Source organism: Mya arenaria, chromosome 6 (assembly GCF_026914265.1).
Source record: "Mya arenaria isolate MELC-2E11 chromosome 6, ASM2691426v1".
Classification (NCBI taxonomy): Eukaryota; Metazoa; Mollusca; class Bivalvia; order Myida; family Myidae; genus Mya; species Mya arenaria.
In genome coordinates this window covers 35,146,955-35,173,760 of record NC_069127.1, presented here as the reverse complement: position 1 = coordinate 35,173,760, position 26,806 = coordinate 35,146,955, and the positions used below count along the sequence as shown (strand labels likewise).

Here is a 26,806-nt window from a genome sequence, read left to right as displayed (position 1 = left end):
TCGAGAGGGCGAAACATGGGCATAATTGGTACTTTGTAACATTCGGTTATAGCTTCATATCTGTAAGATAACATTATTTATGCAATAATACACCACCACCAGGAGAATTGGCATCCGTATATCAATAGTGATCTATCACTATCACCGGGCAGGAGCAGTATCCCTGATGATGATGATGATGATGATGATGATGATGATGATGATGATGATGATGATGACGATGACGACGACGACGACGACGACGACGACGACGACGACGATGATTGATGATTGATGATGATGATGATGATGATGATGATGAAGTCAGAAAAATAAGTGAAGTCTAACATATATTAGAGCGTTATTCTTGTACATATTCGTATATATCATAAACCAAACAATTGATAAACTTTTATCTCGTTGAGACAGGACAGTCGGTCAAAGTTCATTATTCGAACGGTCAAACACGTGGGTAAGTTTGTTTACATTGGTTGCACTTCCGGGAAACAATAAAAGCTAAAATGTAAGAACGCCTGTGATTGGCTAAAACTGCAAGCACCTGCCAAGATGGTGGCCCCCAGTAAACCTACTTTGTTGACATACACTTGTTATGAATTGGGGCATACATGGACACCATCTTGCACGAAGGCTTCATTTGATGTCGCAAAAGATGTTTCAAAAGAGGCATTTAAAATCTATGGGTCCTTGTATCTTGTACGTTTCCCAAGAGTTATCGCTTACCGTAGTTCTTTTCTGCCCTATGCCTATGGCGACGGTGGGTGGGGTAACGGTTTATGACTGCACTGTTTGCAATCGGATAAATTGGCATTCAGTGTTGTTTCCATTGAATGGCATGCTTATTTGACCTGACATTTATGATGATAAGTAATAGTGCTTTTGAATGAATTAAAAATTGTGATAAGATCAGCCCAATTTTTGACCTGGACCAAATTGGCATACTTATGTTTACCTGTTGCAGTGTACATGAAAACTGTCTTTCGTAACTTTATCAAATGTTGGACAGAATAGTCTGACATTTTTGTAAAATTGATATCCAAAGATCCAAACTTGAGATATTCATCTTGTGTGAAGCCTTTTGACATCTGTCATTTAATGTTTATATTCAAATGTGTGTAGTGTGAATGTGAACTAAAATGTGGCCTCACGGTATTTCTTGAAAGTCGTCAGTTCGGCATAATTGCATCGCAAACAAATATTGCCAAATCCATTTATAACTATGACACTTGCAGGTCAAGATAATATACATACATAATATGCAGATGGCACTGAAATACAATATTTTACTGCCAAATTGCAGCTTCATAATTTGTATTGTTCTAATATTGTTCATTTTCTAAATGATGTTTAATTGATAAGGTGTATTTCAATGAATAAATGAGTTTTCTGTCATATCCTGTTAAACACTAACATCATATCATTCAAATAGTTTGAGTATAGACATGACAGGGTTTGAATTTAGACTCGCATACTCGCAAAATGCGAGTGACATTTGCAAATTGTGAGTGACTTTTATTCAAGCTTGCAAAATTCTGCGAGTGTCTTTTTCTAGTCGACAAAATGTAAAAAGGAAAGGAGAATAAACATGAACTTAACTCCACTACATAGTGGAGTGTAAACAGCTTATGTTCTAATAATGATTTCAAATTTAGAACGAAAGCAGTAAATGCCGAGTATAATCTTGAATCTTGCCGGGATGCTCCAAGGTGTGCTGAATACAAAGTTAATACAAATGGCATAATTACCTAGCTCAGTCATTGGCCAAATTTAGCCTTTCACACACTATATGTAAACCCCATCAACCTTTTAATATTTCCGCCCAACTGTCAAAGTAAACAATGTCAATGGACAGCTTGTTATCAAAAAGCAGCCAGCATCCGATGAGTTATCCGTACCCTCCAAAAAGAATAAGCCATCCACAAGTTTTAGTAGTAGAGCAGGGTTCTCAATAACTTTTCAGTGAACAGGCCGTTTATAAAAAGTAACAGGCCCAAATTGGGGGGGGGGGTAAATTTTTTATGTGAGCGCGTCATTTCCTGCATTCTGGGGTTATTTGAATGCCTTTTAAATCACCCCTTGGAAGTGCAATTTTATAAGTAATATCCCCTAAATATGCAGATACAAGTACTGCAGAGCAGTAGTAGTCCCCCTCCCCCTCAACAAGTACTGCCTGAAATAATATAAAAATGCAGGAAATGGCACATTTTACATTTCATTAATACTACTTTAACTTGGTACTGTCATGACAGTTTTAAAATGTCAGTAAAATTTACATCAATGTCTCTTAAAATAAAAAAGGAAACAATTCACTTTCAATAAAAAATTAGTCAATGATTAGCTTGCTGCAAATGCAACTGAAATCAAAAGTACACTATCTTTTTTACATTTTTTTGTTTTGTTCAAAACACTTGCAATCAAAATGTTTTCTTATAAATGGGACACACTGTCTAATTTTGACATCATGTAGTTGCAAATTTGTATTAAAATTGAAGTTTAAGCAAAAATTTAAATATTTACCTTACTCAACCCACTTTATATTTGGTGAGTCTTTAATATTGCTACGATTTTTTCATACAGAATAATGATAATGATAATAGAGTAAACTTACCTCCTTATCAAATCTTCGTAATAATGCATCTTGTACGGAATTTAACAACGATCAAAACTTCAAACAAAATAAATGGTGGAAATCGAACGTGAAACAATAAACAGAACACAAAATTCATAAATGCAACTGTTTTATTTCATTTTTATCTTATACTCACTCGACACAGGGTGAAAGAAATCGTGTATTTTTCTTTTCTTCATTTTTACTAGAATGAGACGCTTGCTTCCAAGCGTTTTATCAATCGTCTATCTACACGGACTAGTGAAGTTTATTAAACGGCGCCGTAAAGAAATATGCGGGACCGGGCGAACGCTAATCAAGTCGTCGTATTTAAAAGGCAATAACTTTTTTATTCGTTGACAGATTTTAAAAATTTAAATTGTAAATGATTTGGGAACTTTTAATTTTTGTTACTAGGCGATTTTGAACCGGCCCAAATGCCATTTGAACTGGTCATTTTGGCCGGCGGCCGGTTCTTATTGAGAACCCTGTAGAGTCATGCGAGATTGATACTTTTTTAATATTCATAATATGTCTTAAGGTGTAAATATATACTTTAATAAGACAATATTACAAGGGAATAAAGCAAATAATAAAATTGCAAGTTGATTTCTCATTTTGCAAGGTGCCTCAAAAAGCATTGCAAAATCTTGTGAGTGCTGTGCAAAGTTTAATTTGAACCCTGCATGATTACTAATAAATGTCATGGGTAACATGAAAATGTCCTGTGTATACCGTAGAGACGTGAGGCAAAATGTTGAGCGTGTTCAAAACATTTCGTGCTCATGTACACTTGATTTTTTATTGAATATTATTTATTGAATCTACAAAGTAAAGTCATTCCAAATTCTACATGAGGGACTTTTAAATGACTTGGTACAAGTGTTCATAACACATAAAGCCAACATGTTGCTTATTTAGCACGTTAAAGGTCAAGGTTAACATTACTGAAAAGGTGACAACATAAACTATATGACAAAATGTATACCGTATTATATCATGTATAGGACATAAGCATAGATAGGACGCAGACAAAAAAATAGTTGAAAAAACGGGTAAAAACCCTTAGTATATAAGATAGGATGCAGCGGAAAAATGTCAAAATCGGAGCCGAAAAATTGAGGTTGGTAAAGTATTTATAACATATTGAAGTAAAAAAAAAAAAATGTATATAAGGCATATTTCGATAACTGTCTTGTGTATTTCGATAATTATCGTCCTATTTCGGTAATTTAGTTTACACAACAATGATATAAGTCTTGACATTTTGAGAACATTCACGCATATTATAAGACTTATTCAAATGCTGTAATAGTCCCGACAAGCCTTCTGACTGATAGTCAACCGTTGCAATAGTTCCGACATGCCTTCTGAATGACAGTCAACCGTTGCAACCATTGCAAAACTGTGTATCGTCAAAACTGATGATTGTTTTGATAAGGCTTGTCGCTGCGCGGAATAAAGCATGTCAGGCATAATTAATGCGTGTCAGTAATTATCCTTGCCAGCGGAAGGCATGACGGGTAAAGTGCGAACAAACAACCATACGGTATTACCATCGCAATAGTTTGTTCTATTGATGTTTTTCTAATGACAGACAGCGGGTGTTTTTCACACCTTCGCACATTTGAAAAGATTTGATAGTGACAATAATGCTACTTTGCGTTATGCACATTCCATTATTAATTTTTTAAAACAGTAACATACAACAAAATGTTTTGTAAAATATCGAAACATTAAAATCATGAACAACGATTAATTGATATTTACCTCCTATCCCGATTTTCCGTTGCCGTTATAACTCAATCCAGTTAAATGCTGACTCACATCGAGTTTTTGTGAGTAGCGTCCCTTTTGTAAAAAAGTAAACACTCGTGTTTGTTTTCAATTTATTTCTCAATAAATCATTTTAAAGTAAACATTCAATATACTTCTGTGTGTGTTAATTTGCGTGATTTTACCTATGTCAGTTGTTCTCTTCGGTGACGCAGTACAGATACTTACTATTACCGCGTTCTTACCCGGTCTGATATTTTCGACCTGAAATGGACTTGGAAAAAACTTAGATGAAATTCTAATAGCATAGAAAGGACGCAGGCAATTTTTAAGACCAGAATGGGAGGTTAAAAGTGTGTCCTATGCATGATATAATACGGTACGCATATTTGTACTAACATGTTTTCAAGTCAACTAAGAAAAGCATACTCATCAGTCAGTAATAAAATCAACTTCATAGTGTTATTTTGCAACGAAGAGACGGTCAATTTGTACTGCGTGGTCGGAATGTGTATGAGAATGATATCTTGGACAGATTTATTAACCAGCCATTTTACTCCAAGAGTTATGGCCCTTTAATTATAGAAATTACCTAAAATCCGACTTGTCCAATCAATTGCTTTAAAAGCCTTTGTCGAATCATCTCCAAATTTAGTAACAATGTGTACGGGCTGAATATTTCAGTCAGGTTATTAAACCAGCCATGTTCCCTCAGTCACCCCAGAGTTATGACCCTTGAATTGACAAAAACTGTATTTACAATGTCCGTTCACTAATTTGGCTTAATATACAACTTTTTGTCATCAAACTTGTTGTCTTAAAAGTAAATGCCAATGGGCATATTTTACGATAGTTGGTGCTCTTAGTGTTTTTATTCTCATATCCAAATGGTTAATATCTCGATTGATCATGCAGTACATGTAAGTAGCTTGAAGATAATTTACAACAATATTTCAATATACCGGTACATACCTTTCTTATGGCACAGTAAGCTTAACAATATTGTGAAATTATGCATAACTCTGAGTCTCACTTTACACTCATTGTGTATAATTTCGGTAACTTGGAAAGTAGGTGTGGTATCCAAAGTCTTACTTCGTCACATGATATCTAAAACTTGAGCCATTTAATTTCCAAATCACTTCTTGCAATGTTGAAGAAAGAAATAATCTTGGAATGTCAGGTTTGAAATGTCTGTCATCGGTCTTGTCAAAATTATTTACAATAAATCAAAGTCAAGTTTGATAGTGTTAAACTTCAAAGGCTTGGGCTTGGCATTCCAGAACTATTAAGTCCAGGGATAAAGGTTTTGCTCAATTTCAAACGTTTGGGCATGGCATCTCAGAACTATTAATTTCAGGGATACTGTGAAAACATTTGTTTTGTGGGTATGGAATTCTGTGGTTTTTGAAAAGGGGCAATGTTGTGGGTACTTGTGGATTTTTATTTTTTGATATTATTTTGTAACTTTGATCCTTCTGCAAAGTCATTGCGCTTTGTCATCTAGATCACACATGCGCAGTTTATGACATGTGCTAACAATGAGAAAATATGCCAATTAGTGCATAAACCCACGTCAATTATGGCTCCATTGGTAAATTAAGGGTCATAAATACTAATTCATGGATTACGCAACCAACAAAAACCACGAAATTAATTTCCCACAAATATAAATAATTTCATATTATGTCATTTTGTTTTAATTGAATTCAATAATTCCAAGAAAGCTTCATAATTCAAATGGTTCATCTTGATTGTCATTATGAAGACAACAGATATCATTTCAAAGACCAACATTTGTAACTGTATCTGCAAAAAGTATTTTGATTCCTTTAGAAATAAGATATTTGACTATTGTTTATGAAGAAAGTTCCATATAAAATAGTAATATAATGTTCAGTTATTTATTAACTAAATAATGAATAAATTTTAAAGAAACAGACTTCTGCAAGGGAATTTTTATTTGATTTTTTTTAGTAGACACTAGCTCTTTGACATTTTAGATAAAATCCAACGTTATTCCATCTTTGTCTGAAGGGAACAAAGTATTTTCCGAACAGGCACTGTCTTTAATATTAATGGTACTCTATGGTACTCTATTTATAGCGCTTTGTTCTATTTTTGCAGATTGCAGCCATTGTTCGTCGGAAGGGCAAGAAGTATTTCCGCGACAAGTTTTGGCGGGAGCTGGCCCAGTCGACCCTGTTCCTAACCACCAACGGCACTCTGTTCATAACATGTTTCTGCATATGGAGGTAGGTTTTGTGTAAATTTGGAAATGCTTACATAAGACTTTCGTCACCTTAGTGCAATAACTCAATATCTCAAATCTGCTTTTATTTGCATATGCAGTTATTAATTTATTGCAGGAGGGTGATGTTAGTTTTTTATTTGATGTAAAATAATGACGAATGAAAGAGAAATATTAAAATATTGTTTTTGAGGTATCACTTGACAGTGGTCGAAATTGGCACAAGCCCACAAGCCGGGCTTTCTGGGCTTGCTCTAATTCTCCATTTAGTATAGCCTGGCTTGTTTAACTTTTTTTAATGCCAAGGGCATATAAATGTAAAAATTTCGGCCTATTCATCCAAAAGTCTAATTTCGATAACAGTCAAGAAAATTTGCACCAACAGATATGCAACTTACCGGTAATATATGTGTTTTCACCAAGTTATAAAGAACTCAAATGTATTCATTGTATTTGCATGTTGACCTTGTCTAGGGCACATTTAGTTTATTTTGTAGTAAATCAGTACTTTCTTATATTTATATATTTTTTATGAATGTTGTTAAATTATGTTTTTGATCAACTTAGCTGTGTTCTCAATAATAACCGGCCAAAATGGACAGTTCAAATAGAAATGTTGCTGGTTGCTGGAAACTTGGAAAAATAAGTTAATTTTAAGAAGAATAAGTTGATGCTGGTTGATTTCTTGGCTATTTGAGACAGTTCAACAAAACTTATTGAGAACCCTGCCTTAATGGACAGGCTGCTGATAAACGATGACAGGTTCTTTTTTTAGCCTGTTTTTCACGAAATTTCATGTGTAGGTTGCCTTCAAAGGCATAATTTGCAAGTGAATTTTTAGACAAGGGTTGTTTTATTCTTGATCATAGCTGCATCATGCAGATCTTTATGAACTTTGGAGAGAAGGTTGCTTAAAACTGAGACCTTACTTCATTGGGATCACATCAAAGTCCATGGGTCAAAGTCCCACACAATCATGTTTGGGGGGGGGAGGGTAAATTTTCTCTATTTTTTATTCTTAAAGTAAAACTTGTTTTTAACATTTGGGGAAAAAAAGTCATTATAAGTTTGGGCTTCAGGAACTGGCTGGAAACCACCACTGTATATTAATGCACAGCTTGGCCTCTTTGCTTCAAATATTATTATAGATTAAAAAATAAATTCTGACATTGCCTGTGTCCCGTCTAATTTATAAGCATGTATTTTACAGTGTACTAAAACGTTTCTTTGCAAACAATAGCTCTATGCTGTTTGGTCCTTGTTTTATTTTAAAAAAAATCTGAAAAGATTTTCATTATAAGCATTGCACTGAGTTCTTACAAGTTTGTCAGGATGGCTAGCTTCAATCGTAAAAAGTTGGTAGAACTTATATAAGATCTATACTGGCATATTGCCCAGTTATTGCATGTTGGTAATGGTTAATAATCAAGTTTTCATATAACTAACACAATTATGTAACAGTATATTATTTGCAATTTATAAATTTATGTGCTGTGTATCTTTTGTTTTATTGAAGAATTATGTTGAGGTATTGTCACTGTCTTGGTGTCTTCAGCATCATAATTGGTGTGCAAAATTTTGTACCATTATGATATCATAATTAAAAAAAAGTCAAGATATATTATACACTACACACTCCACAATAAGTATTTTTGGCTGGGGTTTATAGAGTGAGCTTGTCTGTTGTTTAATAGATCTGTTGGCTTTGTCCGTAAAATGAACTCATGAAAAGGTTTGAAGGAGTTATGGCCCCTATTAAAAGAAATAGTTCAACATTTCAGTGTTCAGCATGTTGAAGTATTTGTTGCTCCTCTGACAGCTCTACTTTGTGAAAAAACTACTCTGGCAATAATATTTGTGAAGTTTTGCCACTTGATAGTCTTAAAATGTCATGCAAAAAATCAAAATGGCTATAACTCGATACCAGGACATTATGCACATGTGTTAAGGCCATAACTCATGAGATATTATTTTGTCTAGTTATGCCCCATGTTTGAATGAAAAAAACATCAGATGAGCATCAGCTTTGCACTGTGGCGCTCTTGTTTTGTAAATACCATTGATCAAGCAAATATTCATGCAAATGACTAAAACTGATTTGTTCAATGATGATTTAATTACCTTAATTATTGTGAAAAATTAAACATGCAAAATAGTATGATACAAAAAATTTATGTTTTGGTCATTGTGATGCACAGGATTATGCTTGTAATCTTAGTTTTGCATGTATATTTTGTATTTGGAATGCTTTAATTTCATTATGAATTTTCAGAAAACTGGCAGGATTTTACTTTTATCCCAACGCCATTTTGTTGGGTATCCCAGCTTGCGGAATATCTCTTTCTATCGAGAGAAAAGAGAGGTAGCCAGAATGATTTGTTATGATTTGCTTCTTGTTGTTTTCCATAAACCTCTTCCTCTAAAAAGACATCCAAATGTTGTGAGTCGGATCCAGCCATTGAAAAAATAGCAAAAAAGGTATTAAAAGTAAAACTTTTCAACAGTTTATAACTTATTTTACTGTATTTTCAAAACTGCATGCTTATAATGACAAAGACTTCAAATGGATGGCTTTTCAATTGTTTTTATGTTTTTGCAGTGACCTAGTTTCAGCTCCACTTTGTATTTGCATATTCACCATTAGTGTTGTATCACTACTAACCAGACCTCACATCCACAATTAGGTTGGGTTGCACTAAATTGAATCTTAACCTACATTTCTGCTGTTCTGTTTACCCTTGTGTATCTTTTTCATGTTAACCAAAGCCAAAGCATGCATTTAACCCTTTGACCAGCCAACATACTGTGTCCTCTCTCTGTTTCCATAAACCTTTCTCCATCTTACTAAACACCATTTCACTCTCCTTAACTGTTTCATTTTTTGCAGCTGTGCGATGTGTTCTTTTCCAAATATGAAAGAGGGATTCAAGCAACTAGCATTCCAAGAGATCTCTGCAATGGCTGGGGATGTCTTACTCAGAGTCTCAGTGACTTTTCTTTTCTTTTGACAGGAAACTTGTTGGCAGTTTCTATTACGTGAACACACTAGCTTTTATCCCGTCAATGATGGCAACCCTTGTGGCCATTATCTTGGAAAGGAAGTCCAGGTAGGAGTTCTGGGAGGAAGTCTAATGCATTCTGGGGCTATTCTAAAAAGTATTTAAAGTGCATTGTGGGAAACAAGTTTTCTCCCACCTTAGATAAGTAGATCAAAATATTTAACCATGCCAAAAATTCTTATCTTGCCCACGGGCAAAGATAAAACAAATACCGGTATGGAACAAATCTTGCTGCCCTTTTCCTACATACTGCTGCCCTATTTTGGCACCCTACTGACTTTTTTCAATGCACCCATGTGCTCTTTCATTATGCAGAGGCGCCTTTAATGTTTATGAACTTTATTTGATACTTAATGGACATATTGTGAAGTCTATATTCAAAAATAAGTATAAAAATAATATAATAAACAAAATTTTGACAGTCAAAATAACTGCTACGGTTTTCATAACAAACGATAAGTTTTGAAAATAGTAACAACACATACACAATATAAATTGAACATTGACCCTTACAAGTGCCCCATTAAATGGCTCATTCAATGTGCATCAAAAATGCCCCCTTTCTGACATAACTAGGGACCATGCCCTTTTCAGATCCTGGCTGGAGCACTGGGTTAACCATTGAATAAAACAATATGACTTTATAAAGTATTCACATGAAATATTTTAACACTACTTTGTTCATTGACATCTTCTTCTAATGTGCTCCTATGTTTTTACCTTTTTTAGCTTTTTCTCTAGTTTCACCTTTTCTCTTTCCTCCTGTTGGATTTTTTACCCACTTTTTCTATTGACATGCATTAGGGCATTTATGGTAGATTTAATACAGCAGAAACTTTGGTTAAAGTACCTATAGTCCTTAATACGGTAGATAGGTCTTAGTAGTTTTTGTAGCTTTAATGGTAATAAAGATTACTATAGCGTGCAGCATCGGTATTGTGTACTCCGAGCTTAAACCATTTTAAGGTCTGTAGCTGAGGTGTAATGAACTTTTAATAATGTAATCATTAAATATGAAACTTTCATGGACGCTTAACTTTTGCAATAAGTCACAGCGAATACACTACCATAGTTGCATTAGTTAGAAGTAGCGGTACCTTAATTCTTAAAGCAGGACCTTGATCAGTAGTTTACAAAGGTAATTGCGAACCTTTTAAACATCATTAGCCATTGGTTACAATTTTTAATGTTAATTTTTGTGAAGTGAACATAAATTTTTTAGCTTGTTTGTTTTATCAGAGAAAAAGTCAATGAATGGTTATGACCTTGGCGTCACCAACATGTTTTTCATTTGGTTTGTGCCAATACTGTCAACATCGGCCGCAAGGTCCCCCCCGCACCCTCACCAAATAAAAGCTTGTTGTTTGCAATGGCGTTTGAAAAATAATAGGGTAGGTAGATAGGCATATTCAATCAAAAGTGCACTTTTTTAGGAAATACAGCAAAAAAATCCACATTGTCACTATATAATAAATGCACACGAGAGAAAAAAAATACAGACAAGCATTGGCACCAGCTTGTGATCTCTTGTTCAGCATAAGGTTCACGTAAATTATTAAAACAAAGACAAAAAACAAAGCTGAAAAAGCTGCAAGCATAATTTCTATTATGGGAATGACATAATTACACCATATATCATAGCTGGTCCCTGGGGAAGTCTGCATGGTGAACCAGATAGATCATCAACTCTTGTATGTGTGTGGGGGAACATCTCTGTTCTAAATATGTGTGTGTGCAAGCTTATTTATACTTGCACTCGGGCCTTGCCCATTTGGCGAGTGCTCCGTTTAGATTGTTAGTCATTTTAGGTTTTTGAATTATAGTGCACAGACAGAATGTAACTCTGGTTAGAGATTCCCTGGTTCTTTAACGTGCACCAGTGTATAGCACTGTCACACGGGACCCCCCATTTAACGTCCCTCCCAGAAGACAATTAGTATATTTTTTAGTGATGCGACGGGGAATCAAACCTCCGACCCCTGGATTGATAGTCAAGTGTGTTACCATTAACCCACGGATACGCCACAAGTTCGAAATATTTAAGGTTTCTATGTATATTAGGCAAGATATACATAAATCACACCTCCAACATGAATGACGCAAAGCCATTGGTCCAGAACTGGTCACAGGGCGACCTCATATTTTTCATCATTGTGTCAGTAAATAATATTGTACCTAGATAGCGTCTATTTTCTGATTCTGATTAAAAGTAAAACATTTCCCATAAGTTGATAAATGTAAACAGTTTGTGGATGTGATATATAAATTACAGGGTTGGTAGATGACCTGCTAATTGGCATATACAGAGCTCAGGAAACCATATTCAGGTTCGAACTCCGCTCTCACCCGATATGGTTTCCTTTGTCCAGTTTATCCCTTAAAACGGTACCTACTAAACCTGTAACTTATAATATTATTTTATGTCTTTCCCTATATATACCAAGGCTTTAAATGGGCTTAATTTGTGCTTGGGCATACCGTATATATTTAAGGTGATTTACTCATAAAATATTTCACCTTTTGCTTGATATTTAAGGCGTGCGACCCATCAATAGGTTTTGGATTTCTGGATATTAAGATTTCTGACCCATGAATTAGTTCATTATTTACTCAATATATCTAAGGTATTTGGCCCATAAATATGCTTCGTGTTTTATGTAGCACTGGTACATGTGTTTAAGGCGTTGGATGCAGAAATAGGTTCTGTAGTTTAGTCTTCATATTTAAGGTATCTTATCCATAATGTATCAAGTGAAATCTACCAGCTATTTATATTTTAGGAATTAATGGAAAAATATTTGGTTATGCTTTATGTACTGAATAAATGTACAGTTTAATGTTTGGTAACTTGACAATCCACAGCTTATTTGTGTTTTTGTGCTTAAATATAGAATAGCTCTAAATTGGAATATATTTCAAACTTTCCAGAATCAGTTTACTATTAAATGACTTCTTTAAAGTGTGGTTCTCTTACTGAGTTATCGACCTTGTTTGTTTAATTATTGTTTTACTCCATAAAACTTCATATACATTAAAGGGACTAGACACCAGGTGATACCATTGCAAGAATAAAGAAAATCGTCAAAAACATACTTAAAATTGATATTGCTGTGTACAACACATTGAATCTTACTTACTGATGTATCACATTGCTCAGACGACACATGTAACTCTCGCAGTTTTTGTGTATTTTTCTAAATTAAATTTTACTGGGTTTGTCTACCATTTAAAAAGCAGTAAATTAAAAAAATGCATTAGTATATGTATCTGTACTAATCACTTGACTTTCACTTACTAAATATACACACTAATACTGAGAAACCTGTTTCTATATATAGGCTATTTGTAAAAAGGTAAACTCAGCTGAGACTGCGACAAAACTTTTGTTTTAATCATGTAAAATGGATTATTATTGGCCTCATACAAGCTTGTATTTACAATCCTAGGCTTGTGTTTAGGAAATACTGTATTTGCCAATTTTGGGACCATCTGGTGCTTAGTCCCTTTAATTTTTTTGTAAATTTTTGTTCTTTGCATTGTGTGGTTTTGTTTTACAAAGCCAGAAAACCGTACATTAGTTATTAAATAAAGATTAAATGTAATACTAATTACTGTTCCTGTTTGTCTCTCTGCAATTATATCAATGAAATCTGAATCAAGCAGGAGTTATTCTTTTATTTTATCTCATGCATGCCTTGTAATTATACTCCAAATTGGAATTTTTTATGATTTTTTTTTGCCGAGAAAAAATGGAATAATCTGCTTTAATGAACGTTTTGCAAAACCCGGATATTTTATACCATATAAATTGATCAGGCATCATTATGTAATCGTTACAATGATACTCGATTCTGGAAATGATAATTATGGATGTTTCCAAGATTTTTAAGGTTGATTTAGGCTACATTTGCCTGTATTCGATATCCACACTCTCATTGGATATGCTTTCATTATCAACTTTTTTCCCTTTTTGATGGGTTTAATAATCTGATTACCCGATATAATACCTGTATTTCAAAGTTTACTGATCTTGTCTCTGTCCTTTGAAGTTGTTTTTTTCCGTAATATTTTTTAATTTAGCATGTAAATGATAACATTTTTTTTTCAATTATGTATTGTAATCTTTAGTAATTTTAACAATTTTTTCTCAGAATTTTTTTAGCATCAATGACTGAATTTGATTTTACTTCAGATATTTATGTTTTTTCATTGTATAGTAATCTTAATGTAATATTTTCATGTATTCTTTCTTACATTTTAAAAACTTAATTTCCAGATTTTTAATCATTTTTTTTTCTCATTTCAGGAGAGGGTTACTTGCAATGTACACTGGGAACTTGGTGAGATCAAAAACAAGATATTTATTTAACTAATATTGAATTGTAACAAAAAATGTGCAAATTTCAGACTTTTTGAATATTTTAATTTTTCTGTTTTTGGAAAAAAAATTTTTTTTAGAAAAGCCTTGGGTTAAAACTTTAACATTGGCCTTTACTGAATTTTGTTCAGAATATTCAAATGAAACTTGGTACACATGTTGCCAGGGACAATATGCACATGCACTGAAATGCCCATATTTCTGGCTTTAATAATGGCTGAGTTGTGCCCCTTTTTGACTGAAAAACAGACTAGCGATGGCGTTTGCTTCATAGCGCTCTTGTTTATTATATTAAAGAACACGAAAATAAATATTTTTAAAGTATTCTCATAATAAAACAGAGATGATTGTAATAACTATTTAATACTGTTTAAATTGTTATCATATACTTAATTTTTTATCCTCATATACTTACATGAACTCTTTAAATTGTGACGTGACAGTTAATTTATATTTCACAATTTTTAATTTCATTTTGTAAAGACTGGTGTAGAATTCAACCATTATTTCAACAAAGATTTTTTTTTAATCCCGTCATCTGCCAAAGTTTAAGTTGTATTCATTGTGAACAAAAACTCATGATAATTGGTCTTTCTTTATATTTACAATATGAAAATCCCGGTCTAGAGAAACAAGCCCATTTACACAAAACAGATTGTTTTTAACAAAACATTTTCGGCACAAACATTAGTTTTCCGCCACACAATTTTTAAGTTAAGACAGACAGAATTTAAAATTGATAATGAAAAATATTTTGTATTATGAATTTGACTTAATAACTTTTTATGTAATACGATATACATAGAATAAAATCTATTCATTCATACAAAATTTAAACAGTGAGTAATGAATAGGTTTTTCAGCTACGAAAACTTGAGATGTGCATTGGCATAATTTTACACAATCTTCAACTATGATGAATAATTATGATAATATTACTTCACGGCATGACATTAGACCAACTTTGGAAGGTTTTAAACGCTGAATACACTGAATAGAATGGAAGCAGCGTGTGTCTATGGGCCGTCTTTGTAACACCGCTACACTTGGCATGTTGCAATTAACTTCATAACAAACAACCTCGATCACCGAATGGGAGGGATAAAAGTCATCGCTCGTTTTTATCCTCACATAAAACTGCTACTTTTGTAAAACCAGTCATGTGGGCGATGCGTATATAGGGTCAGATTAAATTTGACCTTAAAGCAACTCTTTCAATAGATAAGGCTGATAGATTGAATTTCGTACAAACTGCATTTTAATCATACCTAATTAAGTACATTCGGAAAAATTATTCAGTCAGAATTTAACAAGTGTTTGAATCATGTCCTTTCGATTGATCTGGATTTAATCCTTGTAGCCAGATGCTTTGTAAGAAAAGACGAGCCTATCTATGCTTAAGATATTTTACTTACCAAAATTAATCTTTTGAATGAAAAGACAGATTATAAAAACTAATTTTAATCACTAAAATTGATCTTCAAGCTTAGGTAAATTCTAAAAAATCAATGAAAAAGATGATGCGATTTCTAATGAAGAGCATGCAGGGTTTTTTTCTGAAAAACTAGGACACATTTAAATTGCTTTAATTTGACACAAATTAATCCTATTACGCCAATCTGGATGCATCTTGTGAGGTAATCTCCCCAGAAAGCTGGCGACCCTTTCATCAGTTCAGGGTTTTGGTTAAATGGTTTGAACATCATCATCCTCTTACAGTTATTTGCATAAATAGCAAAGATATAACTGATGCACTTGTATATCATCTTGACAGAGCAGTATGGTTGTTATTATATAAAGATTGCCTCCCTTGAGGAAAGCTGTACGTCTTGTTGACCTGTGGAAACACGGCAACTGAGGCTTTTTGCAGAGTTGACATGATGCACTGATTTTCCCCTAAAGGCAAAGATGTCAATTTTTTTCTTTTCAGCTGATTTTCTCTTTTTTGGCCACAAAACTTAAATTTTGCCTCCTAATCTGATCTATACAAAGAATGATTTTGTATATAATGTGATAGGGATACTCCTATTTCGTACTAGTTTCCACTTTTTTTTTTTTTTACAAATTTGCTTTGACATCCCTGTAAAGAGGGGCAATATTAATTTTATAATTATATTCTGAACAAGGGTTACTTTATTTCTTTCTTAAATATGGGTTTAGTATTTAATTAAAGTTTAAAATTAATAAACCAAGCACCTTTAAACAGCACAGATGACACGGTAAGGTAAAGGCCATATACCCCCCACCCCCTCAGAAGATACTTTCTCTTGGCCTCTCAGGATGGACATCATGCAATACTGGATTCTACCAAGGAAATTGACCTAAGAGAGTTTCATATCAACTTACAGCTAAAATAAACTAGACTTTGGCTTAAATGAAAGTTTAATGTAATCCACGAGTTCGACTGAAAAGGAAAATATATAACCGATTGTTCAGAACTAAGTTCAAGTTAACAACATTAAGATAACATCATCATTGTTGTTAACTCTCAAGTCAAAGTTAACAACATTAAGATAACATCATCATGGATGTTAACTCTCAAATCTTTATTACACTGAAAGTTTATTGGATTCTAACAAGATTTAAAACGTCTGTGTACAGCTGTACTTGTTAAATTTAAATATTTGAGCATTTAGTCAAATATTTTATGTTAAAAAATTAAATAACGATGTTGTTAATCACATTTTTAACTTGAACAAAGTTCTGAACAATCGACCCTATGAGCGTTGGCATCCCTGTAATACATTCTTGTGATGGTATGTTTCAGGCACTTGAGACAGTATGGCGAATGTTGAAGGCGCGTGGCTGGGTCAAGTCCATTCCAAATGGAGAGGTAAAACAACACACTAGATTTATAATAGGACAAAATTTGATGATGCATTTTAATGGTTATATTATATAAGGGACATATTTATGGCACCTCCATTTGCAGGCAGGCAAGTTGTGCACGTTTTAAGAAAGTTCACAGCTTTTAAACATGACAAAATCCCAGATTGCCCCCAGGACCTACCCTTCCCCCCTGTTTATGAAATCCTGGACCGGCCACTGAAAGCATTAATCGTTTTAATCCTAATGGTAAATGGTCATCCTTTTTCAAAAGTGAGACTTTATGTTTGAGGTATATTAACAGCATATAACATAATTTTAAACATTAAGGATTCGATTTCTATTCTCGCACAAGTTGTGAGGTCTCAAATTATTCCAATTATTACAACACACATCAAATTAGTTATTTTTTTAGATTTTCGTGTTTATGAACCATTTATTATTGTCAAGTAATTATGCCTTAATAAACGATTAATCACTTTCATGATTCGAAGATTAATCCATATTACTTTATTATTGGCAGTAAGATGAAACGTATTTGAAATCGGTAGATGAAATTTCACCGTTTGGCTCCATTAAAATGGCAAATAAATTGTTAACATAATCCTTTACACAGACATTAATTTTTAAATTATGTATTTTTAACATAATCTCAATTATGTTTTGTGAACAGGATTTTATGGGGTTGAGCTGTTTTGCTGTAAACATTGAATAATGTAACTATTAACAATTTAGGCCTTGATACAATCATTTAAGAAACTTGTTATTCGTTGACTTGAATTCGGGGGGTTCGTAAAGATTGGATTTCATATTTGGCTTGAAAACGTTGAGAAATGGTAATAGAAGATGACTTTGAGAAATTTCAAATGACATCATTGTTTGACAGAGTAAACTCAATGTGGGGCCAAACCTATTTGGTTTTGTCTTTCATCGGAAAGGGTTGAATTTCATGAGGGTTTGTATTTTACTAATATTTTCAAATTCCACATGTCATAAACTGAAAAGGTTTCTTAATAAATGATAAAAAAGAGCCTTCCATGCGTAATCCAACTAATAGTGCTTCGTATGGTCATGTTATCTTTACAAAAATGGTGGATTATATTCTGTTTATCAAATGTAATTTCACTATTTTCCCTATTTTGAGCCTGCTACTGTAAAAAAAATGGACTCAACTCAAAACAGTGCTGGGAAGAAAAATCAATGATGTCAGTTTCGGTTTCATATCGTTTGGCTAAAAGTCTGTGCGATTTTTTTATTGTAAGGTTTATTATAAGGGTGCTGCACCCTATCCTTTTTTTAGTAGCACCCTTCTGTCCTCATTGAGACCAACATGTGCACCCTTCTGTCCTCATGGAGACCAACATGTGCACCCTTCTGTCCTCATTGAGACCAACATGTGCACCATTCTGTCCTCATTGAGACCAACATGTGCACCCTTCTGTCTTCATGGAGACCAACATGTGCACCCTTCTGTCCTCATGGAGACCAACATGTGCACCCTTCTGTCCTCATTGAGACCAACATGTGCACCCTTCTGTCCTCATTGAGACCAACATGTGCACCCTTCTGTCCTCATTGAGACCAACATGTGCACCCTTCTGTCCTCATTGAGACCAACATGTGCACCCTTCTGTCCTCATGGAGACCAACATGTGCACCCTTCTGTCCTCATTGAGACCAACATGTGCACCCTTCTGTCCTCATTGAGACCAACATGTGCACCCTTCTGTCCTCATTGAGACCAACATGTGCACCCTTCTGTCCTCATTAAGACCAACATGTGCACCCTTCTGTCCTCATTGAGACCAACATGTGCACCCTTCTGTCCTCATTGAGACCAACATGTGCACCCTTCTGTCCTCATTGAGACCAACATGTGCACCCTTCTGTCCTCATGGAAACCAACATGTGCACCCTTCTGTCCTCATTGAGACCAACATGTGCACCCTTCTGTCCTCATTCAGACCAACATGTGCACCCTTCTGTCCTCATGGAGACCAACATGTGCACCCTTCTGTCCTCATGGAGACCAACATGTGCACCCTTCTGTCCTCATGGAGACCAACATGTGCACCCTTCTGTCCTCATGGAGACCAACATGTGCACCCTTCTGTCCTCATTGAGACCAACATGTGCACCCTTCTGTCCTCATTGAGACCAACATGTGCACCCTTCTGTCCTCATTGAGACCAACATGTGCACCCTTCTGTCCTCATTGAGACCAACATGTGCACCCTTCTGTCCTCATTGAGACCAACATGTGCACCCTTCTGCTTATGGAGACCAACATGTGCACCCTTCTGTCCTCATGGAGACCAACATGTGCACCCTTCTGTCCTCATGGAGACCAACATGTGCACCCTTCTGTCCTCATTGAGACCAACATGTGCACCCTTCTGTCCTCATTGAGACCAACATGTGCACCCTTCTGTCCTCATGGAGACCAACATGTGCACCCTTCTGTCCTCATTGAGACCAACATGTGCACCCTTCTGTCCTCATGGAGACCAACATGTGCACCCTTCTGCCTTCATAGAATTCAATACTGAGGACTGTCAAATATGGCAGTTGACACCATTACTTCATTTTAACGCATTTACTAACACTTTTAGTCAAATTCAAAATGTCCCAGGTCTTCACAGCCCCAAGAAATGTGCGGCTTTTCTCCCTTACTACCATGTCCCCTCTTCTGCTGCTCCCTGTCTTTTTTAAAACCTTGCTAAAACCCTAAATCACATATCAATGGATCATAGATTGGGATGAATTATGTCATAATGATAAGCGCGCAATAAAAATATTTAACAATAAATCAGTGTATGATCGCAATAAATTTCACCTCATGTACACATTGTAAATATCACACTTGTGGAAATGCAACTGGAATCAATATAGCCTTTTTTGGGTTCATTTGGTGAAATATATTGCTGTCTTAAAAATCTTTATTTATTAAGCCTTTTATTAAGTAAAGACAAAAAAACATGCAAATATTACTTCATGAGAAAAAATGCCATAAAAATTCCAGCGAAATGAAACTTTATTGTTGACTAGTGCCATCTTATCTCATTTCATAATAGTGTTACACGTTCGGAAAAGGGAGAAATCGGTCCCCTGGTGACAATTGGGCGTTAGTATCAAATTTTCAATTTCAGCTCTTTTTGTGGTCGAAATACCAAAACTGTTTGTATAAAATGGAAATTGATTTTAAATCTTTTGTTCAGATGTCAACTGTTAGTTGTTCATTACATTTGGAGGTAATGTTTTGTTCAGAATTAATGAGAACGAAATGCCCGCTATCCGTTTGAAAAGCCTCCTAATGGGAATATGAATCTTGGCTAGGCTCGTGTAATTCTATGTTATTGACGTAATTCTATCAAAACTCGTAGTTTTAAATTTGTCAGAAGCATTGATTTTAACACCCATTTGTGATGTTTGTATTAAACCGCCTCCTACAATTTTAATATTATGCATAATATTGAAATCAAATATTTGAGATGCATCATAATATTAATTTTTTTATTTGACACTTATTCTTAAGTACTTTGTAAATAGCAATTAACTGACAGAGTGTATGCATGTTCTATGGTTGCGATGATTAAACCAGATCCATAAAAAAGCCACAAATGTATTGACATACACTTAAATTTTTTGATAAAATTTGGATTTCTAGATGTGCCTGCATTTTGGAATGAAAAGAAGTCAATTATCAATTACCTATTATGGACTTTGATTGAATTTAAGATTGGAAAAGTTCAAGTTTCATATATTTGGACAAACTATAGATGTTTATAGTGCAAATGTCATACTTTTTTCAATTCTGAAAAATACTTTTAGTTTAAAATGATGCAGAAGGCAATAATTGCTTTCTTTTTAACATTACTTCAGTGTTTAAGGATAATGCTTTGGCAGGTTTGCCATGCTTTTATCAAATATAATGAATGTAGGTGCAGTCCCCCTCCCCACTTTCATTCTGAACACGCCTACATTATTCCAACCTGTCAATTCGGTGTTACAAATTATCTTGCTATTTTGTGAGTCTAATCACCAAATTATTATTATAACGCAAAATGTTGAGTTCCCAAGGAGCGCCGAACACCCTCTTTGAATCCCGAGTAGTTTAAAAGGATGTGATTTGTCTGCATATTTACAGATTTCCGTGGATCTTACTGCCCCAGGGACAATCTTTTTTTTTATGAAGAGATTTTTGAACTGGTTGCTTTTATTTGTTATTATTTTGGACACTCAAGTTTACTTCAAATTTGAGGTCTGGAGAGCCTTCAAAAGGGGTTCCTTAAAGCCCGTTTTGCTCTTCTGAAGCAGGTTGCTTCACTCCCTTTAACCCTAATTGTGGGCCGAAGGCATCCCCAAAAACTAATCGCCAAAAGGTTTCAGCCCTTCAGCTGCCAGGTCAATGACATCCCTGACAGTTCAGTTTAAACTTATGTATATATATTTTAGCTGGATTGTGACAAAAGCTGACAGCTCAGCTTACACTCGAGTCAGTTTCCTGGGTAGAAACCAGTTACTGGTGTCCATTTTGAGAGGCCAAGAGTAAGTAACCCACGGGATCGAACCATTAACCACTCAGGTGAGAGGCGGACACATATTCCAGTAGACCCCTCTCCCCCTGGTGGGTTTTTAACACAGAATCTCTTGGTTGAGAGGCGGACACCTAAACCATTCACCCACTCTCTTTAATTACCCCATGGGACCAAAGTTACTTCTTTAAGCCCCTGAATAACTGCCTACATGTACCAAAACAATGGGTTTTAAAACCACTTGAAGTAGTGAGAGGTGGACACATATTCAAGTAGACCCCTCTCCCCCTGGTGGATATTGAACCCAGAACCTCATGGTTGAGAGGCGGACATCTATACCACTAGACCACTCTCCCCCTGGTGGGTTTTGAACCCAGAATCTCTTGGTTGAGAGGCAGTCACCTATACCACTAGACCACTCTGCCCCTGGTGGGTTTTGAACCCAGATCCTCATGCTTAAGTGGCGGACCCGTAAACCACTAGACGCCTCTCCCACTGGTGGGTATTGAACCCAGAAACTCTTGGGTGAGAGATGGACATCTGTTCCACTAGACCACTCTCCAACTGGTGGGTATTGAACCCAGAACCTCTTGCTTGAGATGCGGACACCTATTCCACTCACCCACTTTCTTACCCCCGTAAGTCCAAAGTATTTCTTAATAACTTAAAGCTCCTGAATAACCAAATACATGCACCAAAACAACCAGGGTTTCAAAAATGTTTCAGCACCACAATGTTCTCGTGACCAGTAAAGGTTTTAATTTTTTTGTTCTTTCATTTAATTTAAGAAAAATATTCATCATATTAGATCTTGTTTGATAATATACTTCCGAATGGCCGTGCAAATAGGTAAGAGTCCAGGATACAGCAAATTTAAAAAAAAGGTGAAATTCCTTGACTTATTTAAAAATAATTTTTAAGAGTTCTGTCATTTTCAGAAGAAGAATACTTTGTATATTTAATAAGTGTATATTTGATTAGTCAGAAAAATGAGTTCACTGAGGCTACTTAAAGTGCGTAAAAAATTAAGTTAATATTGATTGGCCAAGGAAATGGATATTGAAAACCTTATTTATCAGTTTATGTGTCGAATTACCTGTTGGCACTGAAATAATAACGATGACAGCTTGTAATTGACATGTGTCATAAATCAGGGTACAATGAAACCAGTAGACTGGTTCAAATCACAAATAAATAGACTGGTCGTTACCTATTGTGCCTGGAGTGACATATCAAAAATTATATCTGTTCATTTCTGCCGTTGTTATTCTATTAAACAAAATGGTCTAAAGAATATATCAAGATTTGATAGTATTCGGTGGGAAAAATGATAATGTATGTAATTATAAGTATACAAAGAAATCGGTACTGAATTATTTATCTGACAAAGATAAACATGATTTTAATTTTTTATTTTAATTCCTTCACAGTGACTTACTTCATCAGTTAATTGCTATAATCATCTTAAAGCTGCACTCTCACAGATGGACTGTTTTGACAAGTTTTTTATTCTTTGTCTTAAAAAGAGCCATTTTTTTTGTAAATGTCTGAGAACCAGTGATATAAGACTGCTGACAAAAGATCAAACCGCATTTTTACATATTCAAGTTTAAAAATTGATGTTAAATTTTTTGAACATAAATATTAAAAACATGATCTGATATTTTGTTACCAGTCTTTAAATCACAGGTTTTAAGATATTGACGCAAATATTGGTTCATTCCAAGACAAAATATAAAAAAATTGTCCAAACAGTCAATCTGTGAGAGTGCAGTTTTAAGCACCAGGCACTGCTCCTGATCTGGTATTCAAAAGGAGGCATAACTTTTATGGCGCTACTATATAAGTGTGTCTCTTCTTCAAAATGCAAAAAAATATGTGGTATAAGTATGGTTTGGGAGGGGGAATTTTGGCTTCTTTTAGTCTGAAATAGTGTATGATATTTTTTTCTGATACTCAGTCATAAAAGACTTCATTTAGACTATTTCAGGGGAGGGGGAGGGGGGAGGTTATCAGACCCCTTAATCAGCCAATGAACAACAGGGTATCATTATATAAAAAAAAATCATACGGCAGAGTTGGGTCTTGATATAAAAGGCTCCTGAAATATAAGGACACTTGTAAAATTATGCAGATTAGTGGTTCATATAATTGTGATTTATGGCCCAGTTTATTACAGATAATTTTGCAATTATCCGGCAGACTTAAACTGCCTGGTCAACCTTTTGCATGGGAGTTAAATTTGATGGCTGAGCACGTTAGAAAGACAGAACTCTATATAGGAATTGAAGAAGTTACATCAATCTTGCTCTAAATCTTGCAATTACAAGCTTTAAAGGTAACAACATGCAAAATAAGGCACATTATTGTAATAGGATTGTTTGAATATTCTTGTCGATTAAATTGAACATTTCCGAAGTAACGGTGACTGAAAACTAGCATGGAGTCGTTATATGTTCCCCCTTTATAGGGCCTCTTGAGTTTGAAGTATTTTTTCTAAGGAACAGTAATGAAAGCCTGTCAACATAAAGGTAACAGGCACTTTTTACAGGCCTTCCAGCGTTCCTACTTTTTCCTACTTTTCCTACTTTTTCCTACTTTTTTAACAGCTTCCTACTTTTTCCTACTTTTTTCTAAAAAACTCCTACTATTCCTACTTTTTTGAAAATAAAGTCCGCAAAAATATTAAAGTTTGATCTTTGTGCTAGTTTTATTTGCAGAAAATGAACAAAAGATGTCAAACTGGCTGGTTTCTGTTGTTGAAAGGTGTGGCAACATGTTCCACTTTGATGTGCATCATCTTTTCACTCACAGTCAGTTCAGCAACAGAAACCGACCAAGCATCATTCACTAAAATGTTCAATGTGGCATATAGAATGGTATGATTTTGCATTAAAAACATCTCCTAGTTAAGTTAATAGCTATTAATAATTACATATTTAACCAAAAATATTCCTACTTTTCCTACTTTTTTGTAAAATATATTCATACTATTTCCTTCTTTTCTGTCAGAAAACCTCCTTCTTTTTTCCTACTTTTTTGTTAGTGGCTGCTGGAAGGCCTGTTTTAATAACGCCTGCGAAGCACTTATTATTCGCAGACAAATAGGGATCATGTAACATAAAATGTCCATTCGGCATCTGCGTTTCCGTTGTCCGCTGCATCACACTTTCATGCACTCTTACTTCAGCTTTTCATATCCAATGTTTACCAAACTTGGTAACAATGTTTATTGGCATTTTATCGATAGTGAGCCAGGTTGCATTATTTACTCAGGTTTTAAAATATGAAATTTCTCCACTCCATAATACTACAAAGTTCAATTTCTGCCTGTTTTTCGAACTGTCAATGCTGCAAGCAATTAATAGTATAATTTAAAAAATAAAGATATGACATCGGTTCCACTGATTGCCACCTTTCTGTCTTTAGATTTTATTCAAAATTGCACCGAAAACCCATTTCACCATGAAGAAACTGGACTTTTTTTACATTTCAGGAGTGAAAGACTTGGCCTTATTTTTTTCCTAAACTGTACTTTTGTGGTTAATGTTTAAATGTCAGCGTGCGAGAGCCATTATCGTAGCCAGCCAGCCATTGAATCACTTAATGAATAAGCATCGAGTGCCTATTGTAACTAAAGCCGCAAAAGGTTGCCCAGTGCCTTATAGAAGTCCAATGAAGCTATTGGACTCCAGTTACGCCATGTAACCGCATACAGGGGTCGTCTGAGGCAAAAGCTTGTCCTCTGTGCTCTTGACCCCAGCTGTTACAGTTACTGATATGAAGTTCTATTAGCATTCAGGCTACAGGAATAGTGTTACTTTATGCTACAAGCAATTGGGTCATCTGAGGCGAAAGCTTATGTCCGCTCACTTTGTCTGTGTTGAACAAGTATTAAAGGCACAGCTGTTTTAAACAATTTCATCGCTTATATGTATTTATACATTTTTTTGTTAACAGCCAGTTACAGAGAGATAACTAGAACATGATTTAAATCTTGTACATAGAATAATTTTAATGCATTTTTTTTCCAGCAAAAATATAAGTATTGAATGTTATCAACCTGCTTCAAGATGTGTTGAAAAGATTGTATGATTATTATTTTCTCTCATTTGTATGATTTGGCACTTCCAATTTTAATGTCTTAATTGTAGTGAATTAAACATGGATTATTAAGGTAAACGATTACTTAACAGGTAATAAAAATGAAAAGAAATGCTATTAACGGCAGATCATAAGTTTGATTTAACAAGGCATTAGAAATTATTGTACCCCCATGCAGTGGTCAAATACCGTGAAAAATTGGTAATTTTACGTCAGAATGGTTTCCTGCAATATGGCCAGTGACTTTTAACTGCATAATTATCAAAATTTTAGAATAATTTTTAGCGTCAAAAATTAGAAAAAAGTAATTGTGTAATAGAAATAGGCTTGAAAAAAAGCTTTTTAAAAATGGTATGAAAGGTAAATGTAAAAATCGAAGCACATAAAATTGCTATCAAAAGAACATTTATCATAATTACAAAAAAAATGTTTTTTTGTTTTGAAACTTGAATAAATGTTACTAAAAATAGGCTATTGAAATAGTTTGAAAAAATAATAAAATGGAATTGAAGATAAATGTAAAAATAACGAAACACATAAATTTGCTATCGATAGATATCAAAATTGAATATGTTTTTCATAAATAAATACCCATGGTAAAAAAGGGCTCTGTGGTAGGTGAAATTCTTCAAATTACGGAAAAATTAAGCCACCAAGCAGGCTTTGTCCTGTCTTGTTATTTGAGGCGACTTAATTTTCGGTGGTTCAGATAATCTTTCTGATTGGCTGCACTTGCAACTTCATGGTGATTATTTTGACAGATGTCATCCATGGCTATTGAAACTAAACAGTACCCCGAGTTTTCTGTCTTGCTTGTATTTAAGTATGAAAATTAGTGTATAATTTTCTACACTCATTTAATTTTGTGCGTTTTTTTTTTTTTAAACTTAATTTGTTTCTGGCACTTGGTCACTGCTCAGTAAGTGAGTCATTCTCAAGGATTTATGTATAAGTGGGCTTAATGACGTGGCACTAATAAAAAATAAAGCAGGTTTCAGACAACGCGAAAACTTTTTCTCCTTCACAGGACATTGCGACAGGTAAACACTTAAAGTTTACCTGTCGCAACAAATTTTTACCTGTCGCAATGTTACAAACAGTATTCAGTTACATCAGCCTAAACCTTGATTTTAAGCCTCTTTTTTAAATAAGTTTTGTAATTCCCCATTATAACAGGTTAAGATCTTTTTGGTTAGATTTGGCCTACAGTACTAAAATAATTTACAAAAAAAGCTAAACATCATGTAAAAAAAAATCAATATTCGAATCTTA

General features: G+C 34.5%; 1 protein-coding gene across 2 annotated transcripts in view; it reads left to right on the top strand.

The window, feature by feature from the left end:
* Positions 1-541: 541 nt before the first annotated feature.
* The window catches only part of LOC128238963 (transmembrane protein 135-like), a 107,134-nt gene continuing 80,869 nt past the window's right edge, over positions 542-26,806 (top strand). Inside the window, exons 1-5 of one of the 2 annotated variants that reach the window (XM_052955331.1) lie at positions 542-693; positions 6,509-6,636; positions 9,644-9,739; positions 13,998-14,031; positions 16,837-16,902. In XM_052955331.1, coding sequence (XP_052811291.1) covers positions 547-693; positions 6,509-6,636; positions 9,644-9,739; positions 13,998-14,031; positions 16,837-16,902 — 471 coding nt within the window. In that variant the 5' untranslated portion in view covers positions 542-546. Of the gene's footprint in view, positions 694-6,508; positions 6,637-8,904; positions 8,995-9,643; positions 9,740-13,997; positions 14,032-16,836; positions 16,903-26,806 lie in introns of both variants that reach the window. The other variant, XM_052955332.1, reaches the window with a different exon arrangement.